Here is an 18,548-nt window from a genome sequence, read left to right as displayed (position 1 = left end):
TGGGTGATTACAATTATAATTGATAAGAAGGAGTGATTGCTCATTGTTTATCACTTGACCTTCTCCTAAGCTTCAACAGTAGTAGAATGTTGCAGCTATCTGCTTTGTAGTTGTCTGTCACACATGCAGGGATGGACAATGCTATCACTGTGTTATTGTTTCCATAAACATCCAATTCATATCTGGAAATGTTTGTGTTAAAATCTTCCATAATTCGAAGACGACCGGTAAGATCCTTGTATATAAGTAAAGTAAGACATTCAATTTTTTTTTAGTTTTGCATCATTCCTGGAAGCAAGCAAGGGGTAGACATTCGGTAATACAAATGTATATTTTTGATCTAAAAAATGAGCAGTGAAAACAAACTTTATGGTTTGTTCCGACTGCTCGGATGGTAAGGAATTTTATATCTCCAGGCACAGACAAGAGCTAGGAGAATGGCAGTCCCCCTTTTCGCGTGGCCTTTTTTTGGTAACTGTAGCAGAGCTACTGATCAGTAATAATTATTGAGGGCAAAGTTACTAGTACATCAAATTTCCTGCAGACAAATTATATTATTTCTATTAGAAAGGTTCTAATTAGTAAGGTGCACCTTCTCCAACGAGACTAACAAAGTCAATTATTGGGCAATGACATTCTTTACTGCCATAGTTTGAGGGTCATCAGATAAATTGTTATATAGAATAGAATGGGAGCGTGGGCTACCGACAAGATGTGTTGTAGAGTCCTTTTCCTTTTGAATGCTGATGCCAAAGGGTTTAGTTTGGACTCAGAGTGAAAGTCATATTTGTGTCTAGAGAAGATGTATTCCGTAGTTTATCTGGGAAGTGAGACGAATCAGCTGTCTCTTCAAGCTTAGGACAAAGTATGAAAATGTAAGTGTCTCAGCTCAGCCATATGTTGGAGTGTCTAGGTGTCTTGACCATTTTTCAGGTATCTTTGCTTCTTTGTTTTTTTCTAAATTGATTTCTCATTAAACTTGCTCACTCACCTTTATGTCAAATGTTTAAAGCTCAGAAATAGTTGGATTTTTCTTAATCTGTTTAGTGAAGATTAGATATGTTGGTAAACTATCATCCTTATCTTCAGTCTTAAATCAATGCAGGAAGCTTCAAAGGATTTTCCTGAAATGCTTTTAATGAATACATTTGATTAGATGAATCCAAAGTGTGAGTGGAATTGATTTCCCCATCTTTATAGTTTGGATAGATATAGATTTATTTACTTATACATTTCATTTTTCCATTGTGATTGTATAAGCCGAGGGGACACAAATGGCTTGTTTTCAATTTCATTTACAATTTCTACATCCATGCCGCTGTCATTAGGTAATACTGATAAGAAGCAGGATAGCATTCTAGGAGGTAATCAGAATTTGATGAAGCTTTTTCCAACAAATATAGAATTGAACCTGAAATATTAGAGTTTGCAAGGCTTGGAAAATTACATTGAACATAATTTCCTAGGAGGTTGAATGAGTCCTGAAGGACTATTATTAAAGAGATTACATGTTGGTTCAGGTCCCCAGGTTTTGGGCAAGGTGCTTATTTGATGGATATCTGTATTTGAGAGGGTAAATCCTACTACCAATAAGCTGTGGAACGTTTTTGTCTCTCTAGCATCATGCACTTGATCTGGATTGGTTGGTGGTATAATTTGTTCTGTTCTCTAATAATTAATCTGCTTCTGCCCAAGAACATCAAATTGGGTATTGTGACTTGCCTAGTTTGTCCCTCTCACATACTGTATTAGATGTTTCAGGGCCAGATTTGGAGCTTAGAAGATGGCACTTCATCACAAACGTGACAGATATCCCATCCACCTTAGCATAAGTACATTATTTCCAAATGCACATGTAATATGGCAGACAAGATGTCAGCCTAACATACACCATGAGTTTTGTTTAAAAGCCTAAAGGATTGAAGATTGAGAGAGGATAGGAAGAAAAACTAAGGACCCTATGTGTTAAGATTTTCTTCTCAGTGCCTTTGAGTAGTGGGATGTTAAACGTCTTAGTTATGACTGTTCTAGTGCACAGTTTTTTAAAAAGTCACTGCTGAATAAGTGTGCCCTACCTTCTATTAATTAGGGTTAGTTTGTAAGCTAAGTACCTTGACTCCATATGTAATGCTATAGTTTTCAATTGTTTTCTTCTGCCAGTTGTTCACTGTAGTGGCTTTAAGAGGTAAACTATCATTACTGTCAGCTAGAGTTCTGGCAGTAGCAGAGCACATTTGCTTCAATTTCAATATTTATGAAGTAAATGCAAACTAAGCTAAAAATAATAACACACAACTTAAAATATAGAAAAATAAATAAATCTGCCTCTATCATCTAAAGGTGACGAGGATGGTAAATGGTAAACCATATGGATAATGAGGACAATAATTAATTTATAATAGTGTGCAACATCCAAATATCGGTTCCAATAGTGCTGCGTGACCTAATTCAGTGATTCACCACCATTCACTGCTGCCTCCTGGATATCGCAGTTTACGTCAACACCACCTTCCTTACTCCTTAGACTGGAAGTGATTCAGTCAATGGGGCATCAACTCCGCCATAAACCGGAAGCTGAGGGTATGGCTGAGCTTCTCCCTGCTGCCCACTTTAATCACCTCTCTGCTCCCCTTGAAGGATCAAGCACACTGGAGCAGGCCTAAGCATAAGTGGCTGTGGCCAGAGCTGCGGTAGTGTTTGCCAGAAGGCTGGGAATGTACCGAACCCCTGTGTCTTAATATCTGGATTAACATAACCAAATGCAAATCCAAGGAAAAATCCTAGTCTAAATCCACAGAACAATGTTTCCGACAGAAGCAGTGTGCGCAAAAGCGTATAAAGATACAGAAATACAGACATAAGTGCTCATGCTGTGGAAACGCTGCAGAGCCACAAGAGAGGCCACTCCTATGGAAGCTGAGAGACAACAAATGTGTATTCACTGGTATCAGCTTGGCAGCACGTTAAGCAGTTAGTTAGTATCTTGCTACACTCTTACAGAAAGCATATATAATAGAGGTTGGAGTAGGAATTTACCAGAAGAAACCTGTGAAGGAAAAACATTTCCTCTCCGTCTTATTCAAGCTATCCCATATCTTATGGTTGTTTTTAATTTTTTGATATAGTGCAGCTTTGGCAATATCATTCCAAACAATACTACGCACTTGTATAATTGAAGAAAACAAATATAAGTCATACAGCTTTGTTAGAGTGATGGTTAAGTGCCACATCCGAAAAATAACATCTGCAAAGAAGCCAACTGTTCACTAAACAGTGAAGATCCACAAAACAATGGCGTTAGAGACAATGACAGCATAATTTCACAAACGTTACTTGTAATCTATGCCTGGAGGGACTGGAAGCACCACAGAAAAGAGGATAATCCAGATTGCCTATTCTTCATTGTATCTTCAGCAAATTCAGTTATCAGTTTGTAAGTACGCTTAAATATGAATGTGCATGCAGTGGAGTGCTCTCAGCATATGTTCAGAGTAAGAGTAAATTCAATGACATCTGTACTGACTTAAAAAATAGCCTGAATGGTGTGGGGTCGTGTGGAAATTCATAGAATTCAACAACATTAGATTTGACATCATGTGGAATAACAAGCAGAACACAGTCATCCCTTGTTCCTTAGGAAGCAGGGTACGCTTAGTGTTGTGCTTTCAGACACTACTAATTTCCCTACAGTACTGTCTAATGTATATTTAAATGAACAATTTATGCTTACCTGCCAGCCAAAACTCTACACGACCTTGTGACGAAAGACTCATCTATTTCTTTAATGCTGTCCTCAAATATTTGAGCAATGCCTTGAAAGTCAGGTTCAGAAAATAACAGGACCTTTAGTGAATAAGAGCAGAGCAAGTATGGTTAACCAATTAGGAATCGCTAGCAACAGCAAAAAGATTATCAGAGTCACAGGCTTTGATTTCTGAGGAGGAACCCTGGTGTGTGGTGTGGTGCTGAATAGTAAAGGGCACTGCCACAAAATGTTAGAAATCACAAAATGAGGATGAAATAAGTTACTTACCTGTAACTGTAGTTCTCCAGTATTGTAAGCTTTCATAGATTCACATGCTTGAATACTTCCCCGTCGTCGAGATGGGAGTCCCCGGTGGAATATACAACCTAGGCCTGAAGATATACATATACAATACATAGTCTAGGCCTCAATAGAATAACCTATCATAGTTGTTTTGTAAAATAGACCCAAACTCAAATTAGGTAACTTCGTCATGTCAACAAATTTCAAAATGGTGACAATAAATTATTAAGACTAAAAGGATAATGAAAATTATGTAACACTGACGGCAACATATGTAGGTAATACCTCACATCCTGTAGCATCTTCGTTCAAGGATGTGGAATTCCTATAACCCTATGCCTTGAACATATTGTTTGGGGTCAAGGGCAACACGTTTTCGTGTTTATTTTGTCCTTTGGACAAGTAGGTCGAAATCACGCAGCACAAACCCTTTGGCTGCATTTTACAGAGAAAAGAACGGTCTGCAGGTGAGGTAGTATGTGTGTTCATATGTTAATGTTGTTCGAACTTGTATTTATGGTTCATTAGTGAAAAGCCTTTGTTATTAGGGTGAGCATTGTAAATAAACGTTTTAATGACACACTGCTATACTGACAGTGGTTCCAGTAAAAAAAAAAAAAAAAAAAGTGTACACACCTGTTTGAAAACTTTAACAACATGAGCGTAGGTAAAATGATCATAGAATGCTCTCTGATTAGATGCAAATGTTTCCAGAAGCTTGTAAGCAAGAGTGATGATTCTTTGCTTTCAAAATAACACATTCAGAGAAAAATGCAAGTAGGATAAAAACATTCTGCTACTATGTAATTTAGGTGCTATTTCTTTGAAGCATCACTTAGTAAAATGTGTTGATGCATGCTAGTATTTCCAAAAAATATTCCTAATGGAAAATTGATGTGACCATTTTCAACAAGATTATGGGAAACATGAAACTAAACAAGCACTTTCAAAGCCAACCAATGCAACATCTGTTGTGTCTTTTGGTTTCGTCAATGTGTGTCTTGTTTTGACGTGGCTTTTAAAACACTATTGTTGTGGGAGCTGCCAGGCACTCACCATTGTAATAAACACTGACAAAAAACAAAACATTTTTTGGTTTAAAAAAAGCACATTGCCACCAGTGGCATAACAAAGCCCCCATAGCTCCTGCAGTGCGCGGGGGCCCTCGGGTGGGCCCCCTCAGGACAGCACCTGCGCTGAGTGAGTCTGTGGTTGGGGGGGCCTCCATGTTCTTTGCAGAGGGGCCTCCTCCAGTTTTGTTACACCACTGAATGCCACAGTAGTTCCTGACACTGAACAAAACTATTTTGGGGAACAGCAGAATGCGATCACTCACAGTAAAGCCATCCCATAGATAGACAGAGAGAGAAATAGAAGTTTAATAAAAACAAAATGTCTTGGTTAATGGCAGACCTAATTGGGGACCCAATTCTTAAAGAAAGTCATAAAAGTGCACCCATGCTATATGTCTTTAAATTAGCGGCTTTCATGAATTCACAAGAACTTACAGAAGTAGACCAGGAAATCGTACTCCAAGAAAATATTTGTGAACTGTATTTTAGCACAAGCGAATATGCATGATTTGATCACGTGAAAAATCTATTGAGCGTTTACAAGTTCACTTTCCTTCCAACCACTTTTTTCCCAACTCTGGAAGAACTTCTACTTCTGCCATTGTCATGAGTACATTTCCAACCTTTCTCAGTAGAGCAAAGATTAGAGAACAGTTGGTGAAAATCCTTAAACACTCAACTTAGTAGGTCACAGACTCAAAGGCATTCCAGCCCTAGAACTATTGCTTACTGCTTCCTCCAGCCCCAGTATGCATATCTAGAAAAAGGTGGCAAAAAAAACAAAAATTGCTATAGTTGGGACTGAGACTGCAAGTATTTAGGTCCTACTATAGTAGTAGGCCTGGCATAATCGGAGATACTATTATTAGAGCTCTTACATAAAGAGCTCTTACACTGCCATAATTTATTGCTGAACCACATGGCACCAAAGGGGCAAGTAGCAGTTTTTACAGGACAAGTAGATTTAAGAAGTAACCTGTCCCATGGGCAAGTAGATATTTTATTAAATTCCACACCCCTGTGGTTGTATAAAATAACATTGAACACAAGCATTCCACATCACTAAGAAATAATTACGCGATTGAGGTTTCTGAATGAAAGGAAATCAGGCTGCTAAACTTTGAAAGATGACATTAAAATATTCACTTCAGAATTTTAAAAGGCCTGAGAAACATTAGAACTTATAATTTAAAAACTATGTCTTGAAATTCTCTTAATCTTTTTTCTTAGTTCAGACAGATATTACTTTAAAACCACAATAGCAACTTTTTTTGCATTAACCCTAGAAGTCTCTGACACGCCTCCCAGACAAATCATCCCTGAACATAACTCATACAAAAGAAACGGAGTCTGTCTAAACCAGCTGGTAAGACTGCTCTGAGGAGTACATTATATTTCTTTATTACTTCATTAAAAGATACATTGCGATGGTGTTCATTTATATCAGCAAATTTCAAGTTTTGAGTGGCAGATTAGGGGTTATTGCATTTAAAACCTACCTCAAGGGCATTAGAGTCTTTTTTTCATTGGGATACTCTCCATATTTCTTACCTTTATGGTTTTTTTTTGGCTTGGAGAGCACAACTCTGAACCCTAGAAAGTTGTGCTTGAGGTACTTCCAGTCAGAAGTGTAAAATATTTTCTCATAAGTAACTAAAGTACTTGATGCACAACAGAAAGCTAATGTAGTCACAGAAACAACTTTGAAAGAGGGTACAAGTGCTTAAGGATGACTATTTGTGTGACATTGTACTATGAACTAATTTAAGGGCGGTGCTATACTTTTCATTCGCCCAGGAGAACCAAGCTGCAAGAGTTCAAAGCTAGGTGACAGTAAGAACCTCAAAGACGGCGTGATTTTTTGGACATAGACGCTTGTTCAGTAACTGCAGCAACCTAAAGCAGTGAAGTCATGTAAGAGGAGCAATGTAAAGATGGCCTAGAGGAATTTTGCTTGTGTGCTTCAGATGTGTGTGTAGAATGGGTGCAGGTATTAAAAAGGGTCTTTGCCTTTACCAGTTTAGGTTTGCAGTTGATACGTAGAAATTCTGGCTTGGAGTACTTCAGAAAGAGCCAGCACGCTGACATCCAACTTTGTGCGGCATTTAGGCAGCTGCCCATCTCCTGCATGCCCCATACCTCCAGAGCAATAACTGAACGCTGTTTGCGTACATGGTGACTGAGAGGCCATTTTGCCCATTGAGCCAATGAGAAAGAGAGAGAGAAGGGAACCACCGGACAGCCTACAGGTGATCTGCATCATTGCAATATCATTTTGGGAGTCTGTACTGCAGGAAGGTCTAAAAGGGGTTGGCACTTCTGCCATCTGCTTCTGGTTCTTCAGGGCCTGCAGCAAAACAATATAATCAATGTTATTAAGCGTGGTAGAGATGTTGAGGACTGTTAACTGATAAGCCATCTAAGAGGAGAATCTTTAGAGTTTCAATAAAGATACTAAAGAGTGAGGTTTCAGCACCTTTTATTGTTACAAAGTTAAGTTGACAAACATGAATGTGATGTTCAGCAGTAAGTACTGTTGCATCAGTAGTGTGAAGTCTGTCTTATGGAATTTTCTGAAGACCGATATACTGCTTTCAGAGCAGGCATAATTTAGAATAAATATATAAAAATAAGGCCTTTTGAGCACTTGGGGCCAAGTAAACTAAGCACTAGTTGCAAAATACTGGACCAGTGTGCTTCTGTGCGAACCAACCTATATACTAATAGGTTGTTTCACAAAATACAAACAAATTGTGGGTTGCAATTCGACCTACATCATGAATATTAATGAGGTAGGTTGTAAACTGTGACCCACTACGATTCACAGCCATCAAAGGCTGGGGGCCTGCTAGAGTCCTTAAAGGAAAACCAGGATGCGTGTAAATTTAAAAAAAAAAAAAAATGCTTAACAAGGTTAGGCAGTTGTTCATGAGATCACTACCTACTGTTAAATATTTTTTGTTATCAGAACCTTTGTGTAGTTGGTTACTTATGCCCTAAATATGCCAGTTTCCAAATGCGGATTCACTATGTAGCCGTAAACCGTAATCACGATTTGGTAATGTGTTACCAAATCACAGTTTGTGTTTTCGAAATACTAAAAGACCTTTTCTGGTTGCAAATGGCCAGAGTTAACGAATCAGACCCTTTGTTTTTGCTGGTTCCCAACCTGTGGTCCGGTGACCCCTGAGGTCTGTGAAGTCTCCTCAGGGGGTCAGCGTCTACTTAGAAAATTATATAATATTAACAGATTCATTAAGTGTATATCAATAATGAAGCTAAATGTACAACTGAAAATGTTAAAATGTACTGTAAATATGAAGGAATTTGAAATTGGAGGCTAAAAATTAAATCAGTGACCTCAATTGAATTTAGAAAAGCTCCAACCTTTCTATTAAAACTGTGGTTTTATTTTTATTTATATGCATTTGGGAATTAAATGCAATGTGTCATCATTGTTATTTTAATTAATGTTATTTTTTGTATATTGTTTTGCGGTTCAAATCATCAACATTACTTAGGTCGGGGTTACCGGCTGCCAGTAATGACACTGTGGGGGGTGGAGGGTGTCCCTGGATTCCAATAATGATTCAGTGGGGGTCCCCAGAAGTCAAAAGGTTGGTAACCACTGGCTTAGTACATCTGACCCTTGGTCTGCAGGAGATTTTGTAAGGGAAATACACAGAAAGAGAGCAAGGGAAGCAAGGCTAACCCACACCGCCTCCCAAGAGAAACTATATAATCACAAAAGGTGTGGGGTAGTAGGAACGGGGGGTAAGACTGGGTTAGTCTTTAACCAGTGCCCGGTTACATTAGGTTGCTTTATAGGGGGTGCTGTGTTGACCTACAGGAGTAGCGGGGGATTTTCCTTTACGGACTAGGTGGTCTCACACACATAATAGTGTCTTGCTTCATCATATGACCACCTAGCCCCACCTAAGTAAGATGATACTACTCAGGCGGACTCGACCTCTGGTTAAAAGAACCAGAGGGAGTGCTGAAATTAAATTGACTGGATAGTTACAGTGATCCAGAGGGGGTGAATAATAAAATTACCTAACATGTCACCGGTGGCTCTTGTTAGTTTTAATGGTGGTGCATGTTGGTAAGACTAAAACTAAGGGGGAAGGCTCGTTAGAGAATGATGTCTCATGGAGTCTAAAAGGGGATGGACAAGACCAACATGTTTCTGCCCTCACTAAGTGCTGGTAGGTCAGGGGCATTCGTCAGGGTCGGAGCACGTGTAATAAGTACGGTGCTCAAAGTGAAAAGTGTGTGGCCTACCTGAACAGGTAGTTCACGGTGAGGTAGGCCCCGGAGCTGGGGGCGTATTGCCTCTGGTCTGGCTAGAACCGGGGGGGGGGGGGGGGGGGGGGGGGGGTGTTTCCCTTGTAGTCACACTCACGCCAAAGGGAATACCACCCAAGGTATATAGATTTTGTAAGGGAGTCTGTCAGGTATACATAAAAGAAAATTGTTTTGAATCGCTTAAATGGAAGGACTATCACTGGCAGGGCAGCTTACTTTGGGTGAAAGAGAAAGAGCTAAGTAAGATGTGGATAAGCAAGTGTTTAGTTGGTATGTGGTTTTGAGGTATGAAGGACAAGAAAAGACGGCAATGTGAGTCTAGTAGATGACGGGTTAATTGACAAGGCAGAATTTGCTGTTTTGACATTATTTTCAAGACTATGGCCCTCATTATGAGTTTGGCGGGCAGGGGAAGCCGCCCGCCTAACTCTTTGGGCCAGAAAACCGCCACTCCGGTTTTCTGCCCGCTGGCCCTATTATGAGTTTCCCGCAGGACCTATTACGAGTTTCCCGCTGGCCCAGCGGGAAACAGCAACACAAAAGGATGATGGACGGAGTGCTGAACAATGCAAACACTCACCCCAGTCACAGATCTGGGTTTAATCCATCGTTCTTTTGCTCACCATGCCACCCCAGTTTGGACCCTGCCATATGCAAATCAGTCTTGACCCTGGTTCCTCATGAGAACAGTCCAGCCCAAACTGCCAAGCCGGGTCCTCCCTGGACCGAAAACAAGCATCCTGGGACCGGTTTCAGGGTATTACCCTTCATCAGCCAGGCTAGCTTGAATCCAGTGGCACAGTGAGCACGGGACCCACATCTGGGCATACCTTTGCCACTTAGGGCAACTTTAGCAAAACAAAAGGATGATGGACGGAGTGCTGAACAATGCAAACACTTACCCCCAGTCACAGAAACATCGGGAAACAGGTCACAACACTGACGCTGGCTCATAATCGATCCGGAGGTAATGTTGCGGTGTGTCGGGTGCGACAGCACCTGTCGTGCTTTTCACTGTCTGTAATTCAGGCAGTTAAAAGCACAACGGGGCTGTCCATAGGGGCCACTGCACTGCCCATGCCAAGTGCATGGGCAGTTCAGGTGCCCCCCCCATGGGGCCCCCGGCACCCCATCTTTGCCAGCCTTTGCTTGGTTGTGGAAGCGGCATGCAAAAGCCGGTAGAGAGGGGACTTGTAATCCTCAGGGCAACGATGCCCTGGCAGATTAAGACCTTCAGCACTGCCAAGCTGCCCACCGGCCGCAACCTAGCAGTCCTGGCGGTCAGATTGTGGCGGCTCTGCCATGGTCATAATATGGAGGCCAGGCTGCTGCTTTGGTGGCGGCCCGACTGCCACCACGAGTCTGGCAGTCACAGGACCGCCAGACTCATAATAAGGGCCTGTGTGTTCACAGTTTAGAACAGTAAAGGACATTGAACTTTTGACAAAGTGATAAACGTATGATGTGATTAATGCATTCACCACATGCATTTGAGCACCAAATGTACATTTGACTTTGCCTTACACTGTACATACATAAAGTGTGAACAAAACTGCAGAAATAATCCCAATACCGTCAGAAATGCGTAAAGCCATGGATAAAGTAAAATAACTGTGTTCAATGTTGAACTTTCTACAAACTGATAAATACATTATGTGCTTTACATTGGTGTAATGTTGAATCTGGCGTGACACAGGTACGTACACATCAGGAACACAAAATAGCCCAAATAGGCCAGGGAACATATTACAAATAAGAGGACCACCCTTAAAGCAATAACCTTTTCGGTACTCGCCTACCTTGAATAATGCATTCACCGCATGCATTTGAGCACCATACATACACACATTTAGCTTTGCAGTACACAGTGCATACATAAACTATGAAGAAACTGCAAGATTCAGCCCAGTATTATCAGAAATGTGTGAAGCCAGGGGTAAAATAACACTGTGTTCAATGTTATTGTAGACAACAAAGATGCTACAGGATGTGATATATTATCTATATACGTTGCCACAAGTATTAAATAGGAAAATAAGTTACTTACCTGTAACTGCATTTGTCCAGTATTGGTATCTTTTATAGATTTACATGCTTTAATTTTTTCCTGTTGTCAAAGTGGGAGTCCCACAGTACCTTAGAAAAGCAGTATGTAAGAATCACATAGGCTACAATAGCAGTAGCCATCAATTTTGTAGCCTATCTATGTCCTTTTGAAAAAAGAACCAAACGTGACCTATGACCAATCAGACGCCAGCACCCTCTAGGATACACCCAAGAGAGGCTCTTTCCCTCAGATTTTCAAGCACAAGTGTGAAGTATAGCCTGAAATATATGGTGAGTTTCAAAGAGGAGGAGGGTGGGTCACATGAATCTATGAAAGATTCCAATACTGGATAACTGTAGTTACAGGAAAGTAACCTGTTTTCTTATCCACTTGTGGATCTTTCATAGATTCACATGCTTGAATCAGTACAGCAAGAAGTATCTGAAGCAAGTGTCACAACCCTTAGTGGGTGTTGGGCCAAGAGAAGTCAGTTAACAATACTCAATACAAGAAATATAATAGCTATGCATATATATATATATATATATATATATATATATATATATATATATATATAAAAAATATGTTCAATCTGAGCATAGATAGTTGCAAGATTGTAAACCTTTATGTATAAATAAATACCTGGTTGAACAACAGAAGAAAAACAAGCATTAGAGAGCATGATAACAGTTTACATTAAGAAGTAGGCTCACCTTACTGAAACAGATGGTGCAGCACAGCCTGTCCTACTGCCAAATAGCTGCTCTGTGCTGACTCCCAGTAGTGCTGCATGAACAAATAAGTTGCTTGCTTACGAAAAGAGTAGCAGAGGTTGACACTGCCCTCATGGAATGTGCCTTAGGTAGTTTGGTCTGTGGTTTACCAGCTTCAGACTGGCAGAACCTAATGGTTGTTGAAATCCACTCTACTACTGAAGTCTTTTTTACTGCAGCACCCTCAAGCCCGTGACTATAAGAGACTAACAGTTGATCCATTTTACGGAACTACTTAGTGCGGTGAAGAAAAAACTTCAGACATTGTTTTTCTTCCAGCTAGTGTAGATGGATTCGGAAAGAATGTTTGCAGGATGATCAGTTTGTTCAGAAGAAACTGAGAAGGAACCTTTGGTATGATCTTGGAATTGTTCTGAGAAAGACAAAGTTATTAGTGAAATGCAGGAAAGGCTCCTGGATCATAAAGGCCTGTATGTCACAGACTCTTCTGGAAGAAGTGAGAGAAGGAAGAGTTGCGACTTTCCATGTGAAACATTTTAGCTGGGTTTTATGTATTGGTTCGAATGGTGATCTCATTACTTGAGCAAGAACTATGTTGAGATGCCACTCCAGGAGGAGATAGACGCACAGGAGAGAAAGTGCGAAACAACTCTTTGTTAACTGTTTGATTAGTCTGGAGGAAAAAAGAGAAACGGTTTTGCAGACATCTGCATCTTGAGATTGCAGCCCGGTGGACTTTTACAGAGGCATGGACAAGTCCGGATTTGGTGAGTGAGACGCGATAATGCAAGATTTGTTTAGGAGAAGCCTCAAATGTGTGCATGCTGTTTTATTGGCACCAAATGCAGAATCTATTCCACTTCAGCTTGTAAGTTGCTTGTTCTTTCGGTTCCTGCTCTGGAAAGTATCACTGTACATTCTTGATTGATATTCATGCTCTGGAATTCACAGAACTCAGGAGCCATGAGTGCAACTGGAGAGAGGCTGGCTTTGGGTGCACGATTTGGCCTTGATTCTGCGTCAGTAGTGTCCGCTTCAAAGGTAGATGGATGGGTTTGGTTACAGAGAAGAGAATCAGCTCTGTGAATTAATGTTGTCTGGTCCACTTGGGAGCCATTAGAATGAGCCAACAACGCTCTGTTTTCATCTTTCTGCGAAAACTGGAAAGCAACAAGAAGGGGGGAAAAGCATATGCAAATATCCTGGACCATTGCATCAAAGGGCATTCCCCCATGATCCCAGAAGTGGATATCGACTGCCGTAGAACTAGCATTTGGCATTCTTATTTGTCACAAAGAGATCCAATGATGGTTGGCCCCAGCATGAAAAGATTATGTCTACCTCCTGTTAATCATTACTGGCAACTGTCCTCTGTTCTACTGAGTGTGCCTGCAAGAACATTGTTGATGCCAGACATGTGTTCTACCCTTAGAGAAATCCTGTGCAGAGTGATCCAATCCCAGAGCGCTTGGGCTTCCCATGAGAGGGATAGGTATTGTGTTGCTCCCGGTCTATTTATATAATACATGCTGGTTGTGTTGTCAGTGCAGACCGGCACAGATGAGCCTGAGATTCTTGAGAGAAAGGCCTAGAGCGTGAGAAATATTGCCTTTAAATCTAAGAGACTGATATCCATCAATTTTTTTTTATCTTTGGACCATTTTCCCTGAATGCACAGGTCTTGCAAATGACCACCCCAGCACTCTAGTGAGGCATCTGTAGTGACTATGATGTCTGGAACTGCGGTAAGGGATGTCAACTTCTGAGAAATGTGATTGATCAGAGTCCACCACTGTAATGACTTTACCATCCTTGGAATAACACTGATTAAGTCCTCGAAGGACCCTTGAGACTGGATCGATTGATGCTGTAGGTCTTCCTGCAGTGGTGTCTAAGGTTAGCCATGCTAGAGGTACTAGGTTTATTGATGAAGACATCATCCTTAGGAGCGACTTGAAAAGCCTCACAGAAACAAACATTATTATAGCTATCTTCAGAGCCAGATTAGATAGCTTTTGTTGTCTTTATTCAGAGAAATAGGCCTTGTTTTTTACTGTATCGATTATTGCAGTGGTTCCCAACCTGTGATCCGGGGTCCACGACTGCTTAGAAAATTAAGTAATATTAACAGATTAGGTGAACAGCTTTTAGTAATGACTCAGTGGAGGGGTCCCCTGATTCCAATGATTCAGTGGGGGTCCCCGGGTTACAGTAATGATAAAGTGGGGGTCCATAGAAGTCAAAAGGTTGGGAACCACTGGATTATTGCACCCAGAAACACCATCTTACATGTTGGAATGGTACATGACTTTTGGTGATTCACCATTAATCCTAGTTTGCAGAATAATGTCAGGCATGCGTTGGTGGCCTGGAAAGCATGCTGTGATGTTGACACTTTTAATAGCCAATCATCCAACCAGGGGAAGACCTGAAATCCCCATTTTCGGAGTGCTTGGCACCACTGGTGTAAGACATTTTGTGAATATCCAGGGAGCGGATTTCAGTTCGAAAGGGAGAACTCTGAACTGATAATTGGTACCGGCTACAGTAAAGCGCAGGTATTTGCTATGCCTGGGATGAATGGGTTTGTGAAAATAGGCATCTTAGAGATCCAGTGATGTCATGTAGTCCCTGCTGTTGAGAAGATGTAGGATGTCTGAGAGGGTTATCATACGGAAAGATTGTTTGTGTAGAACTTGTTCAATTGCCCAGGATCCAGAATTGGCCTCCATTCCCCTGTCTTTTGTATCACCTGGAAGAACTGAGAGTAGAAACCTAATCCTTTCTGATGAGAGGGACCGATCTCTATTGCTCCCTTGGAAAACATATGAAAAGCCTCTTGATTTAGTAAGTGAAGATAAGGTGGGTGCGCTCCTTTCAGAGGATGATTCGGAAGCCTCTGCACAAACTCCAAGGTATGACTGGAACTCACTATGTCCAACACTCATTTGTCTGATGCTACCTCCTTCCATTGATGCAGGTAGTGAGAGATGTTTGAGCCCACTAGGTTGGAATGGGAGGGAGGAGGAACTGGAGCTCAACCCAGTAGAAATAATTGTTTGCAGCCATTGTCTTGACCCTGGGAAGGTTGTTTCTGTTTGCTGCCTCGTTTGATGTGGGTGATTGATAGTAGGCTTAGTGATAAGTAGGCCTGAATTGTGATTGTGGCGGGTGCTGTCTCTGATAACCACCTCTGAAAGAGGAGAAAACTCTGCCTCCTCGAAAGGGCAGTCTTTTATACTGCAGAGTGCCAAGAGACCTGTCAGTATCAGTGTCCGTTTTGATTGCCAAAAAGCATTGTCTATATGCTTGCCAAACAAGATTTTACTGTTGTAGGCCATGTCTAAGATTGTGGATTGGACCTCTGGTCCATTGAGGTGGCCATCAGCCTGGTCGGCGCAAAACCGCTGCCCCAGCTAATTGTCGGAAGCCTGTGAAGACGATATCTAAGGAGCAATGAATGATTTCTGCAGAGGTGTGTTCACCCTCTTGTAATATTTTACTAGCCTTGGGTTGTTTGTCCTCAGGGATGAGGTTGATGAAGCTACTTACATCTGACCACATCTCTCAGTCAATAGCTGACATAAGGGAGAACCTCCTTCCAACATTGACCAAGCCTCTCCCTCCCTTGTCAGACGGAGCAATTATTGGGATGGACAGATTTTTTTAAGCGAATCTGGGCACCTTGAGACACAGCAGAAAGTTGCTTCGGATGACCTATTAAGCAGGCCGGAGAATCTTCTGTAGCTTTATATTTCTTATCCAGAGGAGGTGGTACTGGTGGCACTATGGTTGAATTTTTCATTATCGTTATCTCCTCGCTCCATATAAAGTCAACTATGGGGATAGCCCTTACAGGCTTTCTGGCTTGCTCCTTGAAATCACAGAGGAACCAATCCATGTGAGACACAGATGTTGGGAGATGGAATCGCGTGGAAGCTCTATCTATCAGATTGTGGAATCCTCCGATATCCTCAGATGGAGAATCTGATGGATGAGGGGGGTGATGGTGTAGGGGCGAAGTAATCATCCCACTCATCATAACCATGTTGGGGAGCAATAATCTCTCCCTCTTCTCTCTACTCTTCATCGGAGGTGTCATCCTCCCTGGGGGGCACAGATACTGTAGAGGCTGGTGTAAGTCTAGGCGTTGCCGGAGGTGTAGGTATGTTTCTTGGTGTAACTGGAGAAGTAGGCTGCGGGTGCATAGGCTGCTGTGGCTGGTCCCTCATCCTCCGATTCTTCCCAGTCCAAGAGGTGACTGGGTAGCAAAGTTGAAACCTTGCTAGAAGACGTGTCATCAGGAGGTATAGCAGGCTTTGTGACTTTAGTAATTTCTAAATAAAGTATGGGTGTCTGCAGAATCTCAAGTATTGGTCGCAGTAGTATAGTATGGCACTGATGTATCTTTTAGGGCAGATGGTGTTGTCGATGGCACCACTCACGGTTCTGTAGTCAATGATGGGTTAGTCGCCGGTGGCATCGACGATGGTGGCCTCATCGATGGTGATGTTGTCGACAATATTGTTGTGTGCGGTGGCACGTCAACTTTGTTTTCGTCGATGGTGGCTTTGCTGATGGGTGAGACGCAGATGGTGAAAGCAGTCTTAGTCAACGGTTCTGAAAGTATTTTAAGTGACGGAAGCCTTTTCTTCACTAACAGTGATGTCAAATCCACAGTAGCGGAAATAGTTGTGCCACTGTCAAAGTCCAGATCACCTGAGTCCTTGTTCAGTTCTGATGGAGGTTGAAGACAATCCGACCCCACCCTGAAACTGCTTGTTCCAGCACACTAGTTTTTAAAACAGTGCACTAAGAACAGAAGCTCAAGGGAAGGGGGGAAGTGGATAAAATAAAATAAAATAGAGAGACAACACAGTTCTTGCGTTTCCACTGTTGAAGTGCTGCACAAATCTGTGGCCCTTTCTGACTTCTGTAGAAACTGGTGCCTCTTGGATCCTGGTCTCTAGTTTCCAGGTTTGGAATGTGTTACTGCTCTGGGATGTGCTTTCTATTGCTGTAAAGCTTTTTTCCCATATTTCCAGAATCTTTTATAAAACAAACACTGTACGTTTACATCAAAATACAGCATTTAATTTGTGCAAGTCCTTGATTTACTGTTTGTCTTGCTGTTAATGGTTTCCACTGTTCAATTCTTAAAAGTTCCATAAAAAAAGAAAAAAAAAATGTTTGCTTCACAAAGTTCCGCAAAGTATTCTTGTAACAAAGAGTTTTAATCACAATGTTCGTGGAAGGTATCTTGTTTCAAATTGTCTATACACGAATCCAGAAATTGTTGTCAAAGTTCTTTCAGGTAATAAAAAGTTTTGCACTTACTTGTTGCTGGCAAGAGATACTGATCAGTCTAACCTTGTCTTCTTTCTCTTTTGCAGGTTGCTTGTAGGAGAGAGGCTGAGGCAAGGAGGAACCGGAAACCGGAGAAAGGAAGAGCCAGCAGCTGCACCCATTGAAGCCAATAAAAGTCTGTAGAGAGCAGGAGTGCCAGCGCCGAGGGATCTGGTCTCAGGTAAGCGGGAGGTAGACGAGCACAAGCACTGGGTGAGGCTCGGGGGCTGCCTTTTATAGGCAGGGCTGGGTGTGGTTCGAAGAGCTGGGTGTGGTTTGAAGGGCTGGGTGTGGTCCTCACATGGTGCACATGTTCTTGAAAGGTGTGCAGAGCTGGGTGTGGTTTGAAGAGCTGGGTGTGGTCCTCACATGCTGCACATGTTCTTGAAAGGTGTGCAGAGTTTCAGTTATTATGCAAATGAGTTGAATTAACACATGGCCTAGGGAGGAGTGTTTTAAAGAAGCCTTGGTAAGAGCAAGGCCCAATGTGTAAACAAAACAGCACATTAAACAACATACACAGAAGCCTAGGGGGGGGGAAGGTGAGATAACAAGAAAGGCTTTCAATAGTAAGTTTAAAAGGGAGCTATTACAGAACCCACTAGTGCAGTGAGAGGGGACATGCTCTTTGCTGTGCACAAACCCTAACAGCCACATACTGTCGCTGAAGGGGCTGGTGTTTGTATGGCCATCATCGGTGATGTTAGTGATGACGATGGCCTTGTCGATGAGACAGTGGTGATGGTGGATATGGCAGTCATCGTCGACAGCATTGACGTTGGTGTCGTCGTCGACTGAAGCTTCCGTGATGGTTTTCTTGATGTTGATGGTTCAGAGGAAGGAGAACAATGACGAGTCTCCTTTTTCTTTGGATATGATTTGGACAACTGTGAGGAGGCCGACCCCATGGAGACTACAAGAATGTTCTCCTTTGAAGGGTCCTTATGATGAGTCTTAGCAGCCTTCCTGCTGTCCTCAGAATGGCCCTGGTC

At 41.8% G+C, this 18,548-nt stretch overlaps 1 protein-coding gene across 5 annotated transcripts in view; it reads right to left on the bottom strand.

Moving 5' to 3' along the window:
* Positions 1-18,548, bottom strand: part of CRYBG1 (crystallin beta-gamma domain containing 1) — a 785,716-nt gene that overhangs the window by 82,482 nt on the left and 684,686 nt on the right. For all 5 annotated transcript variants that reach the window (XM_069235429.1, XM_069235430.1, XM_069235431.1 and 2 more), the window contains one exon: positions 3,731-3,843. In XM_069235429.1, the coding sequence (XP_069091530.1) occupies positions 3,731-3,843 (113 nt within the window). The remainder of the gene's footprint in view (positions 1-3,730; positions 3,844-18,548) is intronic.

Source organism: Pleurodeles waltl, chromosome 5 (genome assembly GCF_031143425.1).
Source record: "Pleurodeles waltl isolate 20211129_DDA chromosome 5, aPleWal1.hap1.20221129, whole genome shotgun sequence".
Taxonomy (NCBI): Eukaryota; Metazoa; Chordata; class Amphibia; order Caudata; family Salamandridae; genus Pleurodeles; species Pleurodeles waltl.
This window is presented reverse-complemented; position numbering and strand designations above follow the sequence as displayed.